This window comes from Pezoporus wallicus, unplaced genomic scaffold, assembly GCF_028554395.1.
Source record: "Pezoporus wallicus isolate ANWC-B61680 ecotype Strahan unplaced genomic scaffold, APGP_CSIRO_Pwel_v1 contig_8746, whole genome shotgun sequence".
In the NCBI taxonomy this organism is placed as follows: domain Eukaryota; kingdom Metazoa; phylum Chordata; class Aves; order Psittaciformes; family Psittacidae; genus Pezoporus; species Pezoporus wallicus.
In genome coordinates this window covers 479,212-506,541 of record NW_026642307.1, presented here as the reverse complement: position 1 = coordinate 506,541, position 27,330 = coordinate 479,212, and the positions used below count along the sequence as shown (strand labels likewise).

General features: G+C 41.3%; 1 protein-coding gene across 7 annotated transcripts in view; it reads left to right on the top strand.

Annotated features, from left to right (window-relative positions):
- KCNJ15 (potassium inwardly rectifying channel subfamily J member 15) overlaps positions 1 to 27,330 on the top strand; it is a 274,328-nt gene that overhangs the window by 6,788 nt on the left and 240,210 nt on the right. For 2 of the 7 annotated variants that reach the window (XM_057428710.1, XM_057428708.1), the window contains exon 2: positions 15,212 to 17,327. In XM_057428710.1, coding sequence (XP_057284693.1) covers positions 15,228 to 16,358 — 1,131 coding nt within the window. In that variant the 5' untranslated portion in view covers positions 15,212 to 15,227 and the 3' untranslated portion in view covers positions 16,359 to 17,327. Of the gene's footprint in view, positions 1 to 9,381; positions 9,555 to 13,120; positions 13,192 to 14,730; positions 14,869 to 15,211; positions 17,328 to 27,330 lie in introns of those variants that run through there. The other 5 variants (XR_008974820.1, XM_057428707.1, XM_057428706.1 and 2 more) reach the window with 5 other exon arrangements.

The window sequence follows — 27,330 nt, the reverse complement described above, 5'->3', positions numbered from 1 at the left end:
GGCAGACTTATTATGTGGAGGTGTCTAGCTCTCTACATTGACTTTGGTGCCTTAGAAGACTAGCTCAGTCTACATGGAAACCTTTTAGAGAACTAATGTGAACAGAGAGGAATTTTAACCTAAAGAATCTAATTGGCCTTGCAGTGCATGTACCTTTAGAAATTGCCCAGCTTTGGTAAATGCTTGTCAGCCAAGTCAGAACTACCATCTCACAGTGAGGTTTCCAGATGTCTGGCATTCCCATGCAAATTTTAAGAAAAGCATATCTCCACATTTCTTTCAGACAAAACTCACTGTTACATAAAGAAGCATCATTCAAGGTATATAAGGTGTGTAGTAGGCAAAGCCATGCTGGGAAAGGAGTGCTTCCAAGAAAACAGATCAATTGTTACCAAAGCTGATGCTGAACATAGCTTATAATCAGAACAAATTATTCCTTACCGTGCTGTAGGTCCTCAACGTACTTTGCAGTCAGATGAACAAACAAGAAAATTTTAGATCTGCTTTAAAGTATTTCAGATATAACAGCAAGTGAGGCAAGATGCAACATAAAGGAGGAACTTGCTAGGTGAGCATAGTAATGAGCAGATGTCTGTTGAAGTTGTAATGTATCTCAAAACGGGTGTATTTTCTGTATTTGATTGGAAGCTTGTGAAGGGGAGAATTAAATGATGTCAAATGGACGCTATTTTGGAATGGCATAAGAGAAGTCTTAAACATGAAGGAAGCAAAAAATCAGAAGGAATAAGCATTGATGAGAAAGAGGAATGAGATGGAACAGAGAGCAAAAGAAAGAAGAGCTATGGAGGCTAGGCAGTAGCTGTGGAAAGGTTAGGCTCTGAGCTTTGTGGATATGAAGTAATGAAAGAGGTGTTTGCATTAATGAAGAAGAAAACTGGTCAAAATAATAAAAAGGGAATAAGATTTTAACCCTAGAAGTTTGAGTAATTTGTCCATGGAACGTAAGAGGAAGACTGTGAACAAAAGATACATTGGGAAACAATTAATAAAATGAAATTCTGGACTTGAAGAAAAGATTAATTTTGGACAATGTTGTGGGATCAAGCTGACTGCAGACAAGAAGTCTGAACCATACAGCAAGTGGAGCAGAGGAAATGCCTTCATAAAGGATATTTCTTTTTGGGAAAGACAGGGTTTGACAGCATGTCACCAGAGCAGTGAATGAAGACTTTTTCTGCATTGCCATTAAACTGTCAGCTGACTGGTGGAGTCACAGTCTCTGGGACTTTCAGCAATGGCATTATCTTAACCCCAATTTGAAATTTGCTGCAGCAATTTGATATATTCATAGTACTGCTTAACTATTTTTTGCAACCACTTCTTTTAGCAGTTGTCTACAAAATATGAATTCTGTTCAATAGCACTAAAATAGCATATAACTAGCACTAAAATAACATTTAAGCATCCACTAGGTCTAGTTTCACGTTTCCCATCATGTGTGTTTTTCAATGAAAATGGTGGCTTTATTAAATTAAATATTACAGGAAAAGTACAGAGGGTTAGAGATCAAAAAGGTTGATTTTTCCACTGGAAGAATGATCTTTTGTGGGATATGTAGTTGATTTCTTCATACCCCAGTTACTTTTTATGCCTGGACTTCTCAGGCAGACTATATTTCCATTGATGTATCAAGCGTTAGAACAAGGCGACAGAAAGTAATTGGGGAATGGTGGTATTTTTTTGTTCTCATAAATCAGGCTGCTTGGAAAACATCAAAGCAACTTCTGAAATTCACAGCATCTGTAAAACTCACAAAAAACAAGGTAGAAGTTGCTGAATATTGTAGAATATCAAAAATAATTTTGCGGTACTCTGAACGTAGTTGGAAACTTCTCAGCAGAACATGAACAATGTTCTATTCAGTCTAATTACCTTCAGTGATCAAAGCTAGACCTTCCCAAGTTCCCAACTGTAAAAGATTGTGGAGCTTTTGAGATGACATGGAATCATGAAGGAACAGTCATAAAGATAAGGGATGTGTAAATAAACAAGCAAAATAACCTCCTTTGAGTATAAGGAAATGTAGTAACTTTGAAAAACAGCATGAGCTTTTTTTCTTGTTTGGGCACATTCTCACTGCTTTTTTTACAGCCTGTTGCAGCATAAAACCACAAAGCTGTTATGGAGGTTCCCAAGAAACTATAGGACAAAAAAGAAAAATGACTAGCGATGAAAATCACACAGTTATGTCCCCAGAGTCCACCAATGGGGACAGGCACTGCTTCTGGTGTATTCTCTTAGAGGAACAGTAGCTCTTTGCACAAGCTTCACTTGTCACCAAACCAGCCAGGAAACTTGTGTGGTCTTTACAGTTACAGAAGGCTGAGATTTTTCAGCCAAAAGTCTTATGGGCTGAACATGCAGGTTTAGGTCAGATGAAAATGAAATCTATTAACATGAACAAGACAGAGCAGCTTTGACTGAAAAGTCTGAAAACAATTTTGAAAAGTAAAAGATATTATTTAGACTTTCTGGAAGCATGATGCTGTGATCTGTCACTGCAGGCACTGTTGTGTTCCTCGCTTGATTTAACTTAGACGCACACACACATGTCTATGCAAACCTCAAAGCAAAATGAAAGGTTTAGTTTTGGTTTGAACAAACAACATCGTCAGTCCAGAATGATTACTTTTTCCTAATGTCGCCAGAAAATTTGAAGCTTTTTTTTTTCCTTTTTTTTTTTGTTTGTTTTGATATTTTTGGTTTGGCAAGAGAATCAAAAAACATTGATGTGCACCAGTACATTCATGCTATTTCCTCCCTTTCAGAAGCCACAGTCTTTGCAGCAGACTGAGGGGTCTGTGTCATGGAAATTGGCAGGGATTGAGTAATTTGGGAAAGCCATGAGGAAAACAAATATTCTTTTCCCTCTGATTCCTTGGGAGTTTATCTGGAAGACATATAATTCTGGGCTATGTAACCTTCCAGTCAAGAACTCAGGAAACAGCTTTTTCTTTAAAAAGGTATTTTTTATTCCAATTTTTGCAGTATAATTTTGTGTGCAACAACAATATTTTGCTGTTGAAAAGGATAAATAATTAACCTAGCGTATTTTCATTTCCATCCCCTCACAAAGAATGGATACAAAACAGCCCACGCATTTAAATCCATGGGCTAATTTCAGCTTAACTTGGCAGGTGAACAGAGGCTTCGGAAATTACGTTCCAACAAGCCTCACGAAACCAGGTGGCTCTGTAAGTCAGAAAGACTTTATTAATGCCTTCACTGAGAAGAGGAAATCAAGGGGGACCAGCCTTAACCGGGCATCAGAGAATCCCCATAGAGGCAAGTGCAATGGAAAAGGCTTTTCACAGAGCTTATATGTTGTTACAGCAATGAGATTCAACCTGGAGATATAGCAGGAGGGAACAGGGCTTTACTATTTTCTTCCCCATGGCCTGGGGGCTCCTGCCACCCCATGAGCTACAGTGGCAGCCCTTGTAGGAGGGAGGATGTGAAAAGGGGTGGAAATGTGGTGGTCTTACAGCCTTCCCTCTGCCAGGCTGAAGCGGGTGGCAAGAAAGGAGCCCTTTGCTCTCAGTCTACCACCTTTCACCAAGATGCTTATAGCCTGAAATAACTTATTAAAGGGAGCATAAAATGACACAGCTGAAAGCCATCATTTCCATTTAAAACTCCCCAATGTTTCTCACCATTAAGCTTTGATTATTTTTTTTTTATCCCTCTCATAAAATATCAATGCATTCAAGAGTGGTTATAAAGTACTTCATATAGACAGAATGGAAACACATAACAGCCAGCAGCTTATGCTACTTTTAGTTTATAATTATTAAGTTTTAAATCTCCTTCGCAGTCCATAAACACAGCTGAGTCCCAAGCAAGCAGTGATGCTTGGACCCCATGTATCTCCACCCATGGACAGAAACAGAGTATTGCCACAGACAGCTCTGTTCCCATAGACTCTCCCATTTCTGCTCTGAAATAACAGGTATAACTAAATTCCTCTGGATGTCTTTCCTCCCTCTCCTCTACACACTCTCCCTCTCCTCCCCCCAGAAATGTGCAGAAGTGGAAAAAAGGGCATTTTTCCATTCATTGCACAGAGAGTATGAAAGCTTGGCACATAAGGGAGCTATGTACTGGAATTTGGGTGGGTCTAGGAAAAAGCACAGACTTCAGTGGAAAACATATATGGGTGGGTGTGTACGTGTGAGAAAAAGCCTTTTAAACCTTAAATTAACCACATCCATGGACTGGTCAAGAAAAAAAAAAAAAAAGAAAGTTGCCCTGAAATAAAACTGTTGGGCAGTACTGAAAATAATGCAACCCTACCTACACCTATGAAAGCATCCCTGGTGTTTTTAATTTGTCCCTGACTGCTTAAGAAAGGCAGGTGAAATGCCCTGGTTTATACACCAGTGCAGCATTTGCATGGTTTACAACACCTCTGTGACCATTTCTACCCCCCTGGGAGCTGTAGGCACCTGCTGCAAGGTTGGTGAGAAGACAGCGTTTGATGAGTGTCCACAGCAGAGCTGGGCCTGGAATGGGGTCAAGGATGGAGATGAGGATAGCGACAGGGGGTGTGAGCTCCAGGATAACACCAGCGGCTTCCTGGGGATTGTATTGTGACCATTTTGGCAGTGCTTTGTGAAAGCTCAAGGGGAGACTTGACTGGGCAAGGACTTTACTCTGAGACCATAGCCACAGGTGGTGGTTACTGGTCATTGTGGATGTGTCCAAGACTCGCTGTTTGAGGAAATTGTCTTGTGTCATGATCTAGAGCCTTTTTTAAGGGTAATAATGGAACAAAGGGAAACATATGTAAATGAAGATGCATTCACAACTGACTAGATACACCAAAATTTCCCACATCAATACTTAATATTTGCAGCTGCTTGACTTTTACAGAATAGGCAACACATCATTTATGAAAATATACATACCATAAAGTAACATTTTTAATAGTAAAAATGGACCTATGATATATAGGTTTTTGCCTGTGAAATATCATGTTCTGATTTTATTGGTCACTATTGATTTTTCTTTCCAGCATTTAAAAGTTTAAACATTTTGTTTCTGTCAAGTAGCTACAAAATGTTTGCTTGATATCAAGTAGAACTTGCTCTCTGTTTATCAGACCTGGACAATCAAGGGAAATAGGTGCTTGGTGCAATTTGAAATCTTTGTAGTGCAGAGAAAATGGAGTAGGAACGAGCATTTTAAGGGCTGTTGTTGCCCTTAAAGAGAATACTGGCCATACTCACTCTGTCACTCACAGTAAATTAATTCATTATTGAAAAATAAGTAAAAAATCTGTATGTATCTCTGCTGTGCCAATAGCATCCTCTGTGTTTTGCCTAAGAGATAAAGACATCAAATTTAGAAGTCATTAGGTCTGGGGGGAGAGAAGACACAGGCTGCATTTTGCCAGCAAGAAAGAAGACTCCCTCTTTGAAAATATTTTGCACAGTATGAACTTGTTCACACAGGTAGGGTAATTCTTCATAACCAAATAACTTCCTGAGAAAATCACCTTGTAACAAGTTTTAAGATGAAACCGTGGCAAACCTATCCTTCTTTCTTGGAAATGAGCTTTGTAGAATTGCAAATATCACAAAGCCAAGCTCACTGCTATGTCCTGGCCATGCAGAAAAGCCATAAATTTGGCTTATTTAGCAGATTACTCTGTATTTATTGTTACCCTGCATAAATGAAGCAACACTAAGCAGCTACACTAGATAGGTAATACAGAACCAGAAACTGTCATAGAGAGAAGAGCTACTACTGTAACAGCGTCCATCTTCCTGCTGGGTTAAGGTGCGGTATTTCCCCAGTTAGATTTGATTCTGTCTACATTAGGCACTAAAGGTGCTTAATGTAGAAAAGGTTACCAATATAAAGGCCTTTAAATAAAATGCTTTTTTCCCTTGCCAGTTTCCTCGCCTTTTGCAGCATTTCCATTATTTTCAATACTGTTGAGGCTTTTACATATTTAAAAGCTGCAGACTTTATATTTTAATGGAAAACTCTTTTCACAGACAGGTATTTCAGTTTTGAGATTTAGTGACTGCATAGAGATGGAAGATTATAAAGATGCTTATTTTGGCAGTGTTTGGGAATGTGTACATACAGTGGGATATTTCTGGGATACTGTGATTCCTCCACCAGGATAGTATCTTATGGTATGGGCTGAAGGAGTGCTGTGACTTACAGGAAACACAGCTTTCATATGGAGAGAGCACATTAAAAAGCCTGCCACAGCAGAAGCCTGACACCCTGCAGGGAGCCTCAGCTCACAGCCACACCTACGCTGTGCTGTGAGAGCCCCAGTGTGCAATGACTAATTAAAAAACAAAACCCAGCTTGACTGGGTTACAGTGTATGCATCATGGGATGAATTGGCATTGCAAATGGTGATTAACAAGGCAGCTGCTAGCCACTGGATGTATTCATACCGTACGCTTGACAAACAGGTAGGTGATGATGCCCCAGCTCGTCATTGAGACAAGGCTGGAGTTGGGACTTGGTGTCCAATGCTGGGTTTGAGGCTCAGAGTATCTGTAGTCTAAGAAAGAAAAGAGAGGCACAAACCAGTCTAAATGGTTTGAAACATCACACTGCTGCCTGATAACTATCTTTCATGTACCAGCCATGGTTGCTGAGAAACAATGAGAAGAAGTGGCCCTGGGGAAGGCAGACTGCAGATGTTTTAGCTGGCTTTTGTGAACTATCAGCAAAGTGCTAACTTTTCTCCCTGCCTCTTGCATAACCCTGACTAGGCACACTACTATTCATTTTCAGCCACCTGCTGACAATTCAAATTAAAAATCTAGAGGAAGTGTCTGTTTCTGGTTTTGTTTGCTTGTTTGTTTTTAAATGAAAACAGATTTTTATTAGACCAAGAAATGAGCAAAAAGCAAACAAACAATAAAAGAATCCAGACAAGCTTTTTGTTCTACTAACCCTTCTTCAGGTCTGAAACAAAAGCAGCAAATTTCAAATGAATTGCAGATTAGCAAATCAGTTGCAATGAGTTTAGCTTTATTCTTATTCTTATTTTTATTATTGCTATTATTCAGTGGTAGAGTAGGTGTCTAAGTGCTTGTGAAATGATAGGTGAGTACTGGGGAGGTTAAAAACTAGGTTCTGTCCTTTACCTGCTGTGGAAGAAAGGAAAATAAGGATACAGCCAACCTGTAGTGAGCAGGCAATGACAGTCTCAGCAAACGTAGGCAGCAGCTCACTATAGTATGTTTGTGCTCTGCACTGACCTGGGAGGGGACTCCCTTCCTTATGAACTTTGTTGGACTTAACCTGAGCAGAAGATGGGTTCAGAATCATTACTTTCTATATTGTTATAAAAGCTGCCACCATCTGACTAAAATGCTAGAAGGAAATGCATCCACCCCTTGGTTGTGTACAGAAACATGAAACTGTCTTGGCACATGACCCCATGAGGTCAGATTATAACCAGGTGATTTATATGAGGCAGTATATAAACAAGCATAAAGAGAGGTAAAATATGCCCCTGGGCAAACAACTCAATCCGCTTGAGCCCCAGCCCTGAAATTAGAGACAAGAGCAGTGCAGCCTCTGTGAGTGCCTTTGCCCAGCTGGTGCTTCCCTGGAAGCAGCGCTCCCGCAAGGTAGCCTCTCCTCACATGGGATGGGGAAGGTGGTGGGAGCTGTGAGAAAGCAGCTCTCACAGCAGCCAGAGCAGCCGCCTGGCATAGGGCCCGTTCCCAAAAAGGGAATTAAGTACTTAAGTAGGACTTAGGTAAGCCTTAGTTGACTAAATGGAAAACTATTTTGCAGAGAATTCCTGCCCAGCTTCTGTTTTGAGCTGGAAATGCTCTATGTGTACATGTGTCTCCATTTCTGACCCTCATGCTGTTGGGCACCCAACAGTTCTGCTTTTGGCTATGCCACAAAGCACCCTAAAAGACACTAAAAGGATTAGTTTATCTTGCGCCTAAGCAAAAAGAGCCAAAATGATTCATTCCTTGGCTTCTCTTCAACCTTCTCCCAATAAACCCCCTTCTCTAACTTCTCTACCTCCTTCCTCCTTCTTGAACTCTGTGGCTGCTACCACTTCTGTTCCCAAATCTGACCACTGAAGGTGGACTTGAGACTTCTCCCCATGTCTGCGGCAATTTGTTCACACATTTTAACCCCTCAGGGGAGTTCACTGATAAAGAACTGGCGAGATAGGGAAGGGAGACCCTCCACTTCACACTGAAGCTAAATCAGCGTATGGACAAGGATTTATAAGGCCAGAAGGCAAGAAAGCATTGATATTACTCTATAGCCAAGCTGCTAGGGTTTTCATCTGGCCATGGAGGGTATGAGCTTCAGCCCCTGCACCAAAAATTCCTTATGTGTTTACACTCACTTGCTGAAGGAGAAAAGGCACAAAAACTGTCTTAACATGGATGCAGAAACATCCCAAAACATATTTTCATGACTTTGATTTTGGAAATGGCTATTTTGTTTTGACTGACACATTACGTAAACAGATAAAGTGTGTTCACTTGTGACCAGTCTTGAGGAAAACCTCAGCCCAAAGGGTTTAAGCCTTGCAAAACCATTGGGAACAGGAGTCGTATAATGAAGAGGTCAGGAATAGGTGCTGTGAACCTATGGCAAGATACTTGCAGCACATAAATGAGTGTGAGTCTTGTGAGAAACAACTTTGCTGCTGCAGCTACACATTCCAATGTTGGTGGTGTAAGCACAACTAGTTTGTGATTCACACAAGTAAGCACAACTATATCTTGTGATTCACAGAGAGTGGGGAAGAGAACAATGGGATACTGAGCAAAATGGGGGAAAACAGATTAATGAAAGATACCCCTGTAGGAAAAAGAAATACCTCAGGGAGAAAGACAGGATGTAGCTTCTGAAAGCCCCTAAAGGCATCCTAGAATGGAAGAGTGAAGAATTAGCTGCAATGACTGCAAAACAGGACAACAGTGGGTGTTTAGCTCTTGGAAGGTCTAATGGCTTTAACATTGAGTGCTAAAGTTGATTGGGGCAGGACACCACTCCTGCCCTCCCTTAGCTCAGTTCCTTCTCTTTGGTGCTGCTGAGATGTTTGCTTGTGCCAGAGGCCTACTGTGAGGGGTCACGAATGTTCCTACAACAGGTCAAAGCTGTAAATGAAAGTGGAAGTACAGCGTATGAGCTTGATAAGTGTAATGCAACAATAATGTCCCTTTCAGCCTTGCAGAGTAGTTCTGGCACCCAGCTTCTCAGAAACAGAAAGGACAGGCTCTCAAGCAGCTGTTTAGACTTGCTCATGTAGAAAGAGCCAGAAAAGGTGTGCAGTGCAAGAACAAGAAAAGGGTTAGTGAGTGGGAAAAGCATCACAGCAGAGGCAGGTTTAAATGCTTAACTGTGCTAATGAAGTGTTTGAGAGACTGAAAAGAGTTTGAAGCAACAGTATTCCAGAAAGGGAGACATTCAAAAGTACTGAATGTCGCACTGCTGAAGAAACAGAACAGATTTCTGGGGAACCTTTCTCTCTTTTCCAGCAGCACTGTATATACCCTATTACTGAACACAAAAAGGTAAGTTTCAGAAACTAATCCATTTACTTCCTCCTTTCTGAAAGAAGACTTTAGGGTACATAAAAGTTCCCGAACTGAAGGCTCTGCACAGCCAAGTCCCCTGCTCATCTACATAGCCCAGGGCAGAGACTGGCTGGCATGTTCTTGGGAAGATGAATGTCACATTTGCAGTGTGTTAGCTGTTCAGACACTAGCAGTGTGTGTTTTTTGTCCACTTGGAGGCCTGATCCAGAGACCTGTGAAATCACTGGCAGCTTATCTGTTAACCTCAGTCAGCTTTGAATCATCTTTTGCCTTCTCTCTGCCTGCTTGGTTGTTTTTCTACTTGCTTGCATCAGTGTAGTTTACAAGGCTCATCTACACAAATCAATAGTTACTGCAAAGCCTTACCCTTGGAAAGAACAAGATTCCTGTACAAATCTCCCTCAGAAACAGTGCACCATGAGACTTCAGCTTTAATTTATCTTCCATGGCCAGATGCCAGGCAAGCAGCCTAAGAGAGATAAATATGGATTTGGGTTTTCACTTCCTTAACACCGGTCTGTAAATGGCTGTTGCCCTGGCTCTGCTATGAGTGATAACAAAGATGCAGCTGGCTCCCACGATGCACCACACTGCTTCCCCCCACCTCTGGTGCAGTCAGTTCAGCAGCTCCTGGGCACTACCTTGCCTGAGGGCTCAGCCATGCCTCTGCCTTCATCCATTCCTGGGTGCCCAAGCCCAGGGAGACTCACCACTCACAGGGCTACCCTACCCTGACTGGTGGCTCTGTGGAGGGATGGGGAGATAAAGGCACAGCTTTGGGAGCTGGTTTTGATTTGAGGGGTTATTTACAGCTCTGTTGGCTCAGTCTTTTTGTGAAAGAAAATAAAAAGGTGTTAATTTAGTTTTTAAAGGCAGCATATTTCACAATATGACTGACTACCAGCCTTCCTATCAGTACTCTAAACCCTGATCACTCCTAGTGCTTGAGGACTTTTTAAGTCCTGGGTAGTAGTGCCCGGCTGTATGGCTGCAAGCTGCAGCTGGTGACAAAAATGAAGCACCCTTTTGCAACCACTGCTTCCCTCCCTCTACCTCTGCTCTATCCTTTTATATTCCATAACCCAGCTACAGAGGAGGATTTTGCTGGTTGACAATTGCTCAGCATAACCTGGTGCATAGCCTAGAGGGAAGACGATGTTCATGCTAGGCGGAGTACTGAGAATTCAGGAGGGACTTTTATAACCTACTGAACCACATCAGACCTAGGAAAGATCTGGAGATTACGTACTCCTTTTCAATGTTTTCTTTCCTCAACCCTGTGTGTTTTTTTTAATGCCAAGCCTGCTAGTGGCTTATGCTGGTTGAAAAGCAGTTCAAGTTTTGCCCTGTGTCAGAGTGCCAGTGAAGCGTGCGTGAGGGTTTGCTCAAGTGGCAAAGCATATCTGATCTGAAAAAAAGCAAACAGCTGAGGCCATTTGACCAAGTCATGCTCCTGTACACTTTTAATCAGTTGTGTCTGCCAAAAGAGGACTTGCACAAGCAAATCTGGCTACATGCAACAGGAACATTTTTGTGTGAATGCAAGCTGGCTTTAACTTCTTGATAATGTAGTCTCTGGAAACAGTGTTAATGTGCTTGTTATATCCCTGGCTGCTGGAATTACCTTAATACCAAGGTACTCATGGTTGGTGGTTTGGTACGTAGCTCTACATTTTGTTGACTTTGTCTGCACTAAACTTCCTTACCAGCGTGTGCTCTGATGGGGAGTCTCCTTTGGCTGTTTCAGAGGCTGGTGAGGAAAGGAGGTAATTCATAGCACGTTAGGGTGATACACAAGTCTGAGACAATTTGATTTTCTTCCTTCTTGAAGTACCTTCTTCCTTAACTGTATTTCAGTTCACTTTTATTTTGCAGCTACAGTTTGAGCAGGGTTTTTTTTTTACAGTACTAAAAGTTACTTTGTCACTATAAAATCAGTTAGCTAATGCATAGTAGATGTTTCTTTAATTAAAAAAGATGTGTACTACTATTATTATTCAGGCTTGTTTGCTTCTATTAATTTACTGTGGTAGACGTTCTTTCTGATTTAGAGGGAGAGGAGTAGAAATCAAACCGATCAAAATCTTTTGGCTGGGGAGCTGGGGATAGTTGTCAGGGCACAGAGCATCTGAGGTGCCTATACAAGGTATAAGATGGGAAATAGTAATGAAGGTGTTATAACATGGATTTTATACACACAAACACCCACAAATGATTACTGTGGGGTATTGTACTGTTCACTTCTCAGGAAGCAGTGGGGCAGGGAGGGCAGGGGAGATCCCTTCTCTGAAGCCCAGTTTTGTTCCACTGTTGATTTCATGAGAGTTTCTTCCCCAAGATGACTGCTGCTGGCTGCTGCCAGTGATAACGGATGGGAGCAAAGGCAGTGCTGCTCCAAGATGGAGTGACAGATCCTGTCTTCCCATATCAGTGTGGCAGACAAGACGGGAAGTATTTCTGCAGGGAAAGGAAGCAAAGATTAATTTCCCTGGAGAGGAAAAGAGCACTAGGGGAATTTGGGATCACACGGGAAAAAGTGATGTAAGAAAAAAAAATAGGAAGCAAATCAACACAAAAAATACCCTACCACCAAAAAAAGCATCAGAAATTGGCTGTGATCCATTTCAGGAAATCACTGTAAAGCTGAGTAACGCTGTCACATACAGAAATACAAATCAGGGGAGGACACAAAAGATGACAGGGGAGCTCTGATGCAGCTTCTTCATCTATGGCAGACTCCAAAACTAACAGCTCTGCCATGCTGACCTCACATGTGGAGATCCACTTTACACATGGGGACAAAAAAAAGGCACAGTGAGAAATGGCTTTGATTGTGAGCTGAAACACAGCCTGGAGCATGCCAGACATCGCCTAGGGCTGCAGCAGGACTTTATTTCTCAGGTTAAGCCTGAAATGGCAAATTTTGCAGCTGTCCCTTTGTTGGTGTAGCCCAGGGAAGACACTGTGTGTTGCAACTACCTTCCTACCTCCCATCTTGTGGGGTGAACTCTTCTACTATGGCATTTCAGTATGTCTGTGATAAGTATAATCCACCAGGTGTGGAAATCTGGCAGACTGCAGTGTCAGGATGTTCTCATTTCAAGGCTCTTGGACAGGGAACAACGTATTTCAGGGCAGAGCAGAGGCAGGGGCAAGAACCCTGTGTGGGTTGAAACTGTGAACCGGGCTGGTGCTGTAGATTGATGGTGTGGTGTATGCATATTAAGTCCAGCATACGAAAGGAGTATCAGTGCCACAGTGAATATGGGCCAGGGCTACTGTGCACAGCATGTGCATCCCAAATATGCCAAATTTACTACATATATGCTGACCACTTGTGCAGAAGCCAGTGTTTCTTGGGCGTGGTAGAGCCATGGTGAGCGTGGTGTGCAGTGTCCATGTGCCCCTCACCTTGGGCCACCCCTGACCCTGACCAGGTAAGTCTGCTCTTTGCCAAGCCCGTGAGCCTTGTCCCTGCCCCACCAGCTTAAGCCCACCAGCTGGAACACTGAGGAGGGAAGGTGGAGCCTTGGCTGTCTCCATCCTCGTTGCCTCCAGAGGAGGAGGAGGAGTCAGCAGCCCTGGGGAGCTGCTCCCAGGAGCAGGCGTCCAGGTAGGCTGTGCAGGGGGATGGGATGGGGATGTGTCCCCGGTGCCGGACTGGAGAAGTCAGCTATCTCCTGGCCTAGCAATTTGTGACAGGGAAATTTATTCTGACAAAATAATGTTTTGTGCCTGGAAGTAATGGCTAAAGGGAAGTGTGCTTGAGAGGAAGAAGTGTACTTATTTTGGGACAGATTTTTGCACACATTTTGTATTCATGGCTTATCCAGGGTGAGGTTCGGTGTGGGGAATTGAGCCTCTTCACTAAGTAGCGTGCATTTTCCTAAGAGATTTCCCATTAGAGGTTGCATGTATTTACCACGCACTGACAGTAGCGCTTGATTTTGAGTTTGCCTAAAGAGCAGTTGCATGTATGCTCCTTCTCATCCCTACCCCTCCCACCCCCCCATTTCCTCCAGTTGTTCTTTTTCAGATCACTTGAAGGTTTTTTCCTGTTTATTATCCGGACATGCTGCGCACTGTGTGTTGATTTGACTGTCACATAAGGAATCTCCTACTGGGATCATTGATGCATTCCTTTCTTTTATATATATATACATATATATAGATGACATTGGCTCCTAGGCTATGGAAGAGAAATGTTGGTGATTAAAACAAAATTAGAATGAGCTGCAGGTGTTAATGGGAGTTGAGTTTAATTACCTTTTCCCAGAAAACCAGCAACAGTATGATGGGTATAGTCATAAACAAAAATTCTCCGTAATTGACATAACAGGAAAAGTACTTCAGTGAGCAATTATGCTGATGTCCTGGATTGGCACATGTGTGTGCCACAAATATATCTTGTACTTCCTGCAAAATTCTTTTAAGTAGCTATAAGGAAGACATTCTTTCCCCCCTCCCCCCTTTTTTTTTTCTTCTCCAGTGGTTCATGAAAACGAATCACTTGCTTAAGGCTCTTTTTGAGGAAAACAATGGAACAAAACAATGCTTTTTGTGCAACCTGCCAAAGTACAAAGGATGCATGGGATTTTTTTTTCTTTGTTGTTTTTGTCAGCAGGAAGTTTTGTTGTTGGAAACGACTATAACATGTACTGTCCTTGCTCTACGTAATCACTGTCTGGTCCTGCAAGCTGGGTCCTGTTACTTGCCTCATCAAACTTGCAGAGGCACCGTTCCACTTCACTCCATGGGCTTTGTTCAGTCCTGAGTGTCTGCACACTTAGTCTCCATCCGGACTGATGCACAGTAAACAAACTTCAGGAATCGGGTGGTCCAATGATTGCTGGCTTTGTGCAGGTCAGGGCCCACGCCTAGAATGCTGACTTTGTGAATTGCCTCCTTTTTTTTTTTTCTTTAGACAGCTTAAAATAGTATTTTGCACTGTACAGTGCAAACAGCTTCAAAGCGTATTCAGGTGTAAATATTCCTTTCCAAAACTCAACTTTGATATGTTCAGATCTGCTTTGTTTCCCTCTAGGTTGGTTGTAGGTTTGTAACAAAGAGCCAGATCCGATTGAGTAAATCACTTGTGGAAGTTAATTGTTCACAGTGAAAGCTGGTCTGGCTCATTTTGCCTCCGTCGCAGGAAGAGACAGAGGTGGTGTGCTGGATCTGCTTTCTAAACCAAGCATTGACGCGACTTTAAATTTGATCAGATGTCTCTCTTCAGGGCATTAAAGAAAACCTGCTCAGTAATCAAAAAGAGACTCTTCTCCAGAGAAATGTAAGAAAATAATTTAATTCATTTTACAGAAATAAAGTGCTAAAATTTCAACTTTGTCAAATTTCCTTTGCAGGCTATCATAAAAGAAACCTATTTCTCTGTATTTGGCAGTCACCAGAATCAAAGATGGATTTTTTTTTTTTCCTGGTAAAATGAATATAAAATTATTTGTAATGTCTGATATTGTATGATAGTAACTTCATATTCCAACCCGTTTTATTCATTGCTGCTGTGTTTAGATTATGTATGTGCCTTCTGTCCATCGACATTTTCAAATGCTTTTCAGAATGAATTATGTGTTTTGGTTTCAGTAAGTAACAATTTTCTTTTATTCTCTCCTTAGGACTGAAGCAGTGAGAATGGAAACCACAAAGATTAATATGTCCCGTGTCCCACTGGTTAACGGAGGCATTGATACTGCCATGCTCAAAACGCACAAACCCCGTGTGATGTCCAAAAGCGGTCACAGCAATGTGCGGATAGACAAAGTCGATGGCATTTACCTACTCTACCTTCAGGATTTGTGGACTACAGTTATAGACATGAAGTGGAGGTACAAACTCACCTTATTTGCTGCTACTTTTGTTATGACCTGGTTCCTCTTTGGAGTTATCTACTATGCTATTGCATTCCTTCATGGTGATTTAGAAATAAACAAGTTCACACCAAAGCATGAGCCATGTGTCAAGAATGTAGACTCTCTAACTGGGGCATTCCTCTTCTCCCTGGAGTCACAGACAACCATTGGCTATGGATTTCGTTTCATTACAGAGGAGTGTCCTCATGCCATTTTCTTACTTGTAGCCCAACTGGTCATCACCACCTTGATAGAAATCTTCATCACAGGTACCTTTCTGGCCAAAATTGCAAGACCTAAAAAAAGGGCAGAGACTATTAAATTCAGCCACTGTGCTGTCATTACTAAACACAATGGAGAACTTTGCCTGGTGATCAGAGTAGCAAATATGAGGAAGAGCCTTCTGATACAGTGTCAGCTGTCTGGGAAGCTTCTTCAGACATATGAAACCAAAGAAGGGGAAAGGATCCTGCTGAATCAAGCCAGTGTCAAGTTCAATGTTGACTCCTCTTCAGAGAGTCCATTTCTCATTTTGCCTTTAACCTTCTACCATATTTTGGATGAAAGCAGCCCTCTGAGAGATCTCACACCTCAAAATCTCAAGGATAAGGACTTTGAGCTTGTGGTGCTCCTCAATGCCACGGTGGAATCCACCAGTGCTGTCTGCCAAAGCAGAACTTCCTATATCCCTGAGGAGATCCACTGGGGCTACGAGTTCGTGCCTGTGGTTTCTCTCTCTCCAAATGGAAAGTATGTTGCAGATTTCAGTCAGTTTGAGAAGATTAGGAGAAGCACAGACTCTACTTTTTATAGTATGGACTCTGAAAAACAAAAACTAGAGGAGAAATACAGACAGGAAGATCAAAGAGAGAGGCAACTGAGAACAATGTTGTTGCAGCAGAGCAATGTTTGATTGAATAGACAAACTATTCTGATTAATCATTCTTGCAAACTGAAAATACATACTCTCTGTGCTGTATGTCTGCTATGAAACCAGCAGTGAAGTCCTTTTCTGCAAATAGCTTTGGTGTATAGTAAACCTATCTCTTTGTTTGGTCCAGTTATAAATCAAGTATTTTGTAATTAGCCAGGATTTCTTTTTCATGATTGTGATTTAGCAAAGTTGGATTTGTATTATGTCTCTGCCTTATACCGCCACTATAAGCAGACATACCACACTTTCCCTTTGGAAAGTGAAACTGGATGCACTGTGCTGATTCCTTCAAATATTTATTTGACATGGTTTTACTGTGAACATGCATTCGCAGAGGCAGCACACAGTACTGCTAGAAGAAAATATGCTCCTTTGAAATATGTATATTTAAAATGTATATTCTTGTACCAGGTATTGCCTTCACAGGTTTTACCTGGAAAATAAGTTGATCAGAGAGACAAATGGTTGGATGTCGGAAAAGCCTGCAGGAAGTTGATAAACTCCTTAAATCTTGAAGGAGGGTGACAGAGTAGTTGTGCTGGGTGGTGAGGAAGAGAGCTTATTTTCTGTCTTGCTACCCAGAGCTTGTTTTGTGATTACTCATTCTTTTAACCTTGTTAGTGTCTGATTTATATATAATAGCAAAAAGAGAAGATGAGGGCAAGATACACAGAATCATTAAGAGTAATCAAGTAAGGTTAAAGTTGGCTTTGAGACACCTGTTTTTCATCCAATGTAAATAGTTTGTAATAGCAGCATAACAATACATTTCTACAGATTACTTGCTTTGCTATGGACCGTATTTAATTTTGGTTAAAAGAAAGCTGTATAATGTCTGTAGACAGTATTTACTTTTTCTGGCAACCATAAAGGACAAGCATTCCTTTCATCCATTTCATTTCTGGTCAATCAAAACCATTCCATTAATAAAGGAATTTAATTTGAGCAGTTTCTGATCTCTTTGTGGCATGGAAGAGGGTGTGATATGTCAGAGATAAAGAGCCAGGTGCTTAGTGTAGGCAGTTGCATCCAGCACACAACCTAGGGACTCAGCAGACCACTAAAGCAGTCAGATTGTGGATGGCAAACCAGGCAGCAGTGGTGTCCATGCAGAATACTTATTATACATACATCAGCTTTTCTAATGTGACTTAGAAATCGTTTCTGACCTACATAACTTTTGCAGCTTTCTGAGTTCTAGAGATCTTGCTCCTCTAAAGCTCTGGCAAAGAAAAGCTATATTAAGTACGAATTTTGGGTTTGTGGGCCATGTCTTGGTCTGAGAGCCCCCAAGGTCTGCAGTGAGGAAACGGCTTCTGGTGTCATTATGCTTACTGTTACTGTCCTTAGCTTCCCAGCACCATGTGGCCTAGTGAATGCAGCTCTGGAGTCTGCCTGTAATATTTTATACAATAAATGTATTTAGCTTTCTGCCTAAAGAAGCACAGAACAAATTGATCAGAGATGCCTTTGGAATCAAGAATCAATGTCCAGAAGAAGGGAAGGTATGCTATAGGGGTGATAACAAGGTGAAGAGGACCATGAGAGGCTTCATTTATATAAATGGTTAGCTCTTCCATGGGGAAAATCACAGATCCAAGGCTTTGTCTAAAGACAGAGACTTAACTTCACCCAAGAAGGTTCCCTAGCCACTGCATTGTAAATATTTCTTCCTCATGTCCAGCCTGAATCTTCCCCCTTTTAGTCTGAAACCATTACCACTCGTCCTACTGTAACAGGTCTCACTAAAAAGTCTCTCCCTCCCCATCTTTCTTAAGGCCCTTTTTAAGAACTGAAAGGCTGCAATAAGGTCTCCCCAGGCTGAACAACCCTAACTCTTTCAGCCTTTCCTCATAGGATGGAGAACCAGAAAACAAAAATTCCATGGCCATCCCAAATCTGCCTTACCCATGAGTAGGGACTGTCCTGCTCACATGGTACTGGAGGATGTGAGAGCCTTCTTGCCTGCCAGCTGCCTGTCCCGAGAGTTTCAGGACAGAGCATTTACAGCTCCAGCAGGTCAGGTTGCTACACAGCCAACAGAAGCATCTTCTCACTCCTCTCCCTACCCCACAAGTGGAAGATACCACTTTGGGTACCACTGAATTGGATGACTGAACTTGTCTCTAAGATGTACTGACTTCATAAATAAATGTAAATTTAAGTCTAAAATTTCAGGGACTAAAGAAAACAGTAGAGCCCCATGTCCCTGTGTGCACTAAGTGCGTATGTCCATTGAATCAATCCTCCATTCCAATCACTAAATCATTCAGAAGAAAAAAGTCACAGTAAATTAAAATTTACATTTTAAATTTAATGAAGAATAAGACATATTCATCTTTCTTTCAAGTGTGAGCTATGAGTGAGCAGAACATTTTTTAGGGTCTTTTTAATTATTTGGACTTGTACAGCTGAATGGGAACTTATTTCGGCTCAGACTGTTTCTCAGCTATTTGCTTTGGCTTTTGGCTTCAATACATCATTGTTCTTTTTTTTCCCCCCTCTTTTTTTGATATTTTTTCTGTGGAGGTAGGTGACTGAAAAAACACAATTTCACTTCTCTTGCTTCTTTGCCATGACTGAGGAAGGGAAGAAATGAACCCCAGAGACTGCAGGCTGACTGTGCTGAAGTCAGATCCACCACCCTTCACAAATGTTTCACTTCATCTTCCAAACTGATGACAATATTTGTGGAAAGCCAAGAATTTGACAGGGGAGCATAGTGGTCTCCAGAAAAATGTGGTTCTCTAATTTTCTGAATAGAGGTAGGAAGGCGAATAGCCATTAGGTCTAAAAGATACTGAGGGAGGTTTTGTAGAATGGAAAAACAGAGAGAAAAAAACCCCTAATCATGCACACTCATATTCATCCATATGACTGAACATTTGCCACTTCTATAGGATGCCAGGCTAAAAAACACCCTACAACTCTCAGATTTGCTGAGATGACTCAAAGGACCGGGAAAAGTGAACTCAAGTTCCTGGTGGCTTCCAAATGTGTTTATTCAGTGTTAGTCTGATGACAGCCTGATCTTGAAAGAGAACAGGTAAGACTGTGATGACACTGTCATATCCGTGAAGGAGAGAAGCTTAAAAAAGTATAGTGTATGCTCTAGTTCTTGCTTATTCATTTCTAATACATTGTTTGGCTGTAAAACAGTCATGTCCTGGTCACTCTTACGTTGTTGGGATTACATGAATAGAGAAATGTTACCCTGACATGCCTGCTCAGCCTTCAGCAGGCACTTTCTGCAAATATTAGACTACCATAACAGAGCCCTTTAAATGCAGAAGGTACTGGTTCAACATCCTGTACCTAAATGGCTTAAAAGAACTTTTGGGGCATTTCCAGGACATCAAATATTCCCTTGGCAGTGACCTTTGAGTTGCCTGTCCTGCATTAGCACATAATATACACAGCAAAACAGCATGATTCCACACGTAGCACAACATACATATGCTTTTTGCATCTCCTCTTAACAATAAATTCATAATGGTCACTGTGAAACTCACCATATCGCATGACTGTTATATTAATTCCTTCTTTATTATCCCTGTAAATGTTTACCCAGACAAAATTTGATATTATGACTGACTTTAGTGATAGTGAAAGGAGAAAAGTGTTTAAGGACAAGGGATTTATGGCTCTGACAGACACGTTGGAGTGAATCTTTCACAAGGAACAAAGGCTTTACCTGCCTGCTCCTCTTCTTTGCCCAAGATCAGCATTCTTAGGACCAACAGCAGAATGGAGTACTGCCTGATAGTACTGAGGCTCCTGCTGAGATTCAAAGTATGGCAACTTGGATAAAATCAAAACCAGCTCATAGAGGTAATTTGGTGCCAAGATTCTGCAATGTGGAGGTGCAAGACTTGTGGTTTGTTCTGCTGACTTTCATGCAGAGCAGAACATGCAATGGGTACAGCAACTTAAGCTGTCTTGAGCCATCCTTACTGTATGTCTGCTCTCTCTTGGGCACATGACAGCTTCAAATAGGCTCTAAAGTGAGTCTGAGTAGCTATACATTAAAAAGGGCTGAGAAAAAGACTTAACAAAGGTCATATGGCTCTAGTACTCATTAATGGATTGTGCAGTACAAATTGTTCACCTCCCATAGACCTATTTCAACATCTTTTCCCTCCTACTGCTTATGTTAAGCATCTAATTATCTAATATGGTTAGGATCATTATTTATCTTTCCTTTGCAACAAAGATATATACTTGAATCATAAACAGAGTAAGATTTCACTTAACAGCAGTGGTTAAACAACAATTTTCAAGTTAGGGAATTGTTATTCATTCTTTACCCAATGAAACTGGTAAAATGGTCTGTGAAATGTACCCTTCACTGTGCTCCAAAATAAGAAATATCTCAAAATAAATATCAAAGTCCAAGGTCTGGAATGAATTAGGTGATTCATGCTAAATGGCCAATCTTGCTAGTTATCAGAAAAAAACAGATTGTTATTTTCAGAAAAAAATATCATAAATGCTACCCTAATGGTAGACAAAATTTGGGAAGAACAGTATATGCAATAGTAGCCTATGGAAGATGCTCATTGTAAGAATGGACGTTGAAAGATGCTTCATTGTAAAGACAGAGACATACAGCTGCTTTCCTCTGAGAAACAAAGATTTAAATGATGTTTTTTTCTCAAAGTGTGTCCAACTGATATTTGTGTGATAGAATCACTCCAGTCTCAGTGCAATGCCATCAGGTTCCCAGGGAAGGTCAGAATGGAGGTTAAGCATAATTTCCAATGAGATCCCCATGGTTTTCCTCCTTTCCTTTCTCCTCTGCTCGCTTCATTTTGAGAGGATCTGTCCTGTACAAGTACCCTGAAAGAGCAGTGAATAACAGATGGTACCCCTACAGGTTCTGTATGAGCATTCTGTAAGAATCATTAAAAGCTGCTGACTTGGGCATATATTACGATAGTTTATGGCTGGCAAAAAAAATAGGGAAAATGTTTACCAAAAGAGAGGCAAGAAAAAAACTGGACAGATAAATAGCTTCTCAGAAGTGACTGACTTGGTTTCCTCTTCAAGTAAGTTGCACCTAAGTATAAGGCAAGTTATTTGGTTATTTGGTTTTTTTTTCCACAAGATTGCCCTAAACCCATGTTTTTTACTTATATCTGGGTGAATATGATAGCAGATCATTTTTCCCTTCAAAGAAAGTGCTTGAAAGCTGGAAGAGACATTCAAAATTCATGTTTTAAAAACATGAATGGTTGAGTCTTCCAGCTGATATGTTGAAAAAAGTTTACTCCACTCTGAAATGTCCATTAATGGAACACTGATTGCTTTACCCTGGCAATTTTATTTATACTAACCTCACAAACCTGGGCAATTCTTTTGTCCTGAGAGGAAATAAGCAAGCTGAATTAATTCCCTGATAGACTTCTGCAGTTCCCCACTTCTACGCAAAAAATGAGAGTTTGTCTGCATATGGAGTTATTCCAGTGCAAACATTTAACAACTCCAAACGACTCAGTCTGGAGTGATAGTACACGTGGACACTGAGACTGGAATGCGGGTGTCTTTCCCTGTGTTAACTTCACTAACTTTCATAACCAGTTCTGTCAGAAATAAAAAGAAATAATCACATTGCCACATGACTTGCTGCATTTTACCACACTCCTACTTTAAATTTACAGCTTCTCTTATTCCAGATGCATTTATTCACATGTGCAGACAAGCCCCAGACTGCAAGGAATGGCTCCAGTTTCGCTCATGGAAGTGGTCCTTCCCACGAATTCTTTCTGGGTGTTAATGTCACTGAAATCCAGAGGCCAAATTCTTGGCTCCATGGGTCCCCTTTCTGCAGCAGCCTGGCATTGTGAAGAGGCTGTAAAGCTGATCCAAGAAGCCAGCTGAACCTTTTCTCTGGCACAGAGAGAAGCATCATCAAGACCAGGCTATTTCCACTGGAAAATTGAGCCTTATTCTGCTCAAGAAATGAATGTGCTGTAATGAAATTTTACAACCTTCATAATAAGTCCATTACAGAGATTGTGACAAAACATGAAAAGGCTTTCAACTTCCAGTAGTTTCATGCTAACCCAGAAGAATTTTAGCCAGTTCTAAGCCTGTTTTGTGATGATCAGTTGGTGTCAGATACAGGTTTGTTTAAACATTATATTTTACAACCATAAATTTGGCTTTTTAGCTGGAATTCGAACTTAGACTTTATTGCTAATCCACAGTCAGTGACTGAACTGGTATTTCACAAGTTCCTCTGTGGACTTTCATATTCTGAAAGTGTCTATTTTAAACCTGCAGTCTGATATCACCATCCCATTACTAAGTATCCATCTCACACCTGAATACATAACTGCTAAATAACAGTAAATCTGCCTGTTTTGCTTTTGCTTCTCTTTAGAGCAGGAGATTCTTTAGTGCCTTATTAAAGCAGTCATTATGTTTTACTATCATTCCTCTTCATAGCTGGGAAACTGGGAATCTGTGGCACAGAGCAGCAAAACAGCAAGGGTAACTCAGCAGGAGGTGTCAATACCAGGTGTCATAGTAGGAGACTTGAGTTTAATTCAGTGAGGTCGCAATTAGGTCACATTAGGCATGTAAGCATTTTTAATACATTTGGTGCTACCTGAGAAGTGGTTTGTGTCAGATATTCTATTTCATTCTCTTGTCATCCAGGAGATAGTTCAAATTCAAGATTCATTATCTATCAATATAAATGCCAGTGTTACTGGCACAATTTTTGTTCTCTTCCTCAGTTCCCTTGGTCAGCTCATGCTGCCATTCCTTCCTGTTAGGACAGACTCTCTCATTATTTTTCTGTAGAGTATGTACTTTTGCTTCCTCTCTCCTTGGCTTCCTTCTCTCATAAGTTTTTGTTGTGCTGAGATGCACAAGTGACAATCCATTTACTTCATCAGCCTGTCAATAGGAAAGGTGGATTGCTGCTGCTGAGACCTGTGGCTTCTTCTTCAGGCCCAGGATGGACAGAACACAGGTCTAACTGAGAGCCACCCAGGTGATGCATCCTGAACCTGTCCAGAGATGCCATCTGAGGTAACCCACCAAGTCACTGGGAAGCAGAGCTTCATGTTTCATTGGACTTTCTCTGCATTTCTTAATTACGTGGTGACTGGAGTCACTGCATTACTCACATGTACCTTCTCTACCCAGGCCGGACAGTATTTGACAAGAGCAGGCTCTGCAACTTAACACTACTAACAGGTGATTAAGATGCATGATCTTGCTCTCTGTCATCCTTCTCTTACCTAACTTCTGCCAGAAAGCTTTCTTGGGAAAATTATTTTCACAGCTAGGTTTAGAGAACAGACAGCTGGTGCAGGGCAAGAATATGTTAGTTTATAACCACATCTTTTCCAATGAAGCTTCATCTAAAATAGCTTCAATTTTCAGGCAGTTACTGAGCGATTTGAGGGGGTGATGGAATAACATGCTAGATGGAATTAAATTCCAAACAGAGGGGCTGGGCACTAAGTGGAAATGTTCTAAATGTGAAGAGACCATCTCCAAATGCAGGCTTGGGTTACAGAAATAGAGTATTGCTGCTAGGGACACATTTCTAGTCCCATTCCTGGGTCAGTATGTGTCACGACAATGAATATGTATATACATGGTGATCTGCAGTATAACTAATTCAGCTGCTGTCAAAACACCTGGTAATCCAGAGATGGTCCAAAGTCCCTTGAAGTCAAGGGCCCTTTCCATTGACTTCAAAGGACTCTAGATCCATGCTGTAGGAATGGCAAGCCCAGCTCATTGCTGGAACAAATGGTGACAACTCAATGGAAACCAGTGTAATTGTTTGCTGTGCCAGCAGTGAATCTGGCCTAAAGACTTTGTTCAGCAGCGATCAGAGACTGCACAGTTTATTCAGTGGTTCAGAAGGTAAATAAATTTTCATGGCCACCAGGGTATCAGCCATGTTATGCACTCAATTACATTTTGACTGGATGAAATAGTTCTTTTCTGCAATCATTTATTTAAATGCTCTTTCTTTGTTGTTGTTGAAACAGTCACCAATTGCTTACTCTACTTATCTAAAATGCTGCTTAATATTTGAATCTTTACTTTTCACACAGTAGCAATGTAATAAAGTTGATTGAATGATTATGAGTCTGGTTTTCATTTGCTAGAGTATTGATAGAGGAGAAATGAAATCACATGACTTGTAAAAGAGCAGAGCGGAAATAACTCTGGACATTACTAGCTCCAGTAAATGTAGCAGTAATTCTGAGCTGGCTCAGTGCTGGCCATTTTCAGTTCAGGTATTTGAATTCAGAGGAGACCTTCAAAGCATTGCATTTTGTCTTCTCTTTACTAGAAGGTCTTAGTGATAAATCCCTTGCTCAGTAATACATGCAAGTCTTGTAGATTGTACTAGAAACATTTATGATTACAAGACCACACAGACAAAAATAATAAATAAGACACAGGCAAAAATAATAAATAGGAAAGTGTTATGGAAGATGGCCTGGTATTTCTTCCCCTTGTTGATGTTTATTGAAGTCCATGATTGCTTGTTCTGCTGGATTTTTTCATATCAGCAACCTGAAAAATGAGCATTGCATGTGGATTATGGCAAATTGAATGCTCCATAGATTTCCATCCCTTTTTGGCCAGCAGAATAAATAGCCTTAATCCAGATAGCAGATGTCAAGTGGGGTATAGCTTTTTAGGAACACATAAAACATACAGGAAAAAAACCCACAACATTACATGTTGGCAACGAGAGGCAGTGGATGTGATAAGGGCCCCAAAAGCACCAAGAAGCCTTATGTTAATATCAGTCCAGGCAGGAGGAGTTTTGTTGTAGCGCAGAAAAATTAAATTTTTGTGGATGCAAAGGAATATTGCGGTATTTCATTCTTGTTTGTCCATTTGTCCTTATAAACACCATCATGACCAATGATGAGGAAAAACACTATTAAAAATGATTATTGCACCTGCCTCCTTCTTCAGTTTGGAGATTTCTTCCCCTTCAGGGAGACAGCAGCCCTGTAAATAGTTAATCTGGCACTTGGCACCTCTAAGGGGTCTGTGGTAGAGGAAGGAACAAGTTAGTGATGGGTGGAAATCTCTGATAATGCCAAAAAGAAGGTAGCCCAATTACTTTTCGTAAATGCAATCATCAGTAAGCTGGTAACAATTTAACATCTGTATAAGGAGCTATGTCAGAGTGATTAGGTTTAATTAATACAGAGTCATTTATCAGAAAGAAATGATTCAGCCGGGTAAGTTCTCATTCATGTCTTCATGAAGGGGAAGGTACACACTCCATCATGGCTTTGTATCATTTCCTCTGCTTCCCATTGTTTGCACAGTAGCAAGGGCTTGATTGTGTCCTATGTATTGCACTGCCTGGAACTGAGCTCGTTGGAACATCAGAATGCTAATGCTTATCTTTCAAAAATAAAAAATGTTTTCAGCCTATTAAGAGTTTTCATAATTGCTTTTGTAGCAATGTCAGTCTATCCTGGAAAGGTTTTATATCTGGGAGGTTTGTAATTTAGGGTAAAACCTGTCTCACATTTCACCTATGCAGTGAACCATGTCATCAACATTCCCGTCACCCGTGAGGTAGGAACCTACATGGATTATCTACTATGAAGTAGGTTTTGTGTGATGGTCACTTCTTCACCAGCATAAAGCACAGGATGAAATGGCTGAGGGTGGTTCTGACATTGTACTGAAAGTCATATGTAATTTAAAGCATGGTAGTAAAGGTGGACACTGACTCCCCCTGAATATAGGTCAGGATAGCAGTGACATAATCCTTCCTGCAGTCTTCTGCTGGTTGACATCATATGGCAAGCATCATATGGCTTGTAGGGCTTGTGACATAAGCCCTAAAAGCACTTTTTGGCCAGAGTGACCTGCTGGCTAGGTGCATATGTAGGCTTTTGTTTCTGGACCCTCCATTTCTCAACCCTGTGATGACATTAAGCAGCCAGCTCAAGCCTGTGCATTTTCAACCTCAGTCAGTTCTCCGCTAGTCATTATTTTGCTCCAAGGGCAAGCATTAGATCACACGGGCTTTGACAACAGCAGTAATCAGGTTTTGGGATAAATGCAGCTCTCACAAGCCTTTCTAACCGCAGGTTGATGAGACTACTGAAGTCTCATCTGGTTAAGAAAGGCCCCCCGAGCATAGAGGGGCGTTGGGAAATATTTTTCGTGCCTGTGACGAGTCGGTTGGAATTTCTAATCTGCAGCTTCCTCACAGCTGCAGGCACCCCTCCAAAATGGGTCTGTCTTGAGGTATTTATAACGTGTCTGTCACCAGGGTAGCCAAGCACCACATGGAAACCCGTCAACCAGGTTTGCAGCTGATGCAGCTCATCATCGTTTTGTCTCTCTCCCAGGTTACCCCCTGGCACACTTCCCATGGCATTTGCTCCAAAAGAAAGCTCCCTCATGGGAACAGAGGGCAAGCCTGGCACATGTTTCCCTGCAGTGTGGCATCCCCTCCACAGAAAAGGCTTTTAGACAGGGCTTTAATTTTTCTGTTCAAGACTTTGGGCTAGCATACAACAGACTTCAGGTGCTACAATTAACAGCCACATGTAAAGCACTGCACTTGGTCCCACAAAGCCATGCACTTTTTTCCCCTCTAATCTCCTTTCCAACTGATTCTGAGGGTACTTCAACCTGAACTATCTAGCAGCCTGATCAGCCGTTTCCTTTCCATTTTGTCTGCAGTTTTCATCCCTTCCTTGTGTTCTTCCCGATATTTACTCATAAGAGAGTAATCTTATCTGAAAGACGAAGTTTTTGCTCTTCAAAGTAAATATGCAGCTTGGACTCCTAGTAAATTATCTGCAAAGTAGCTGATAAAGGAAAATCACTCCCAAGCAATTCTGGTCTGATCCAGCTCTGTAGCCAAGGTAAAGACCTGGGACTCCAGAAAGCAGCCAAGGAATTCAAACATTTATGCTGCCTAACTGGA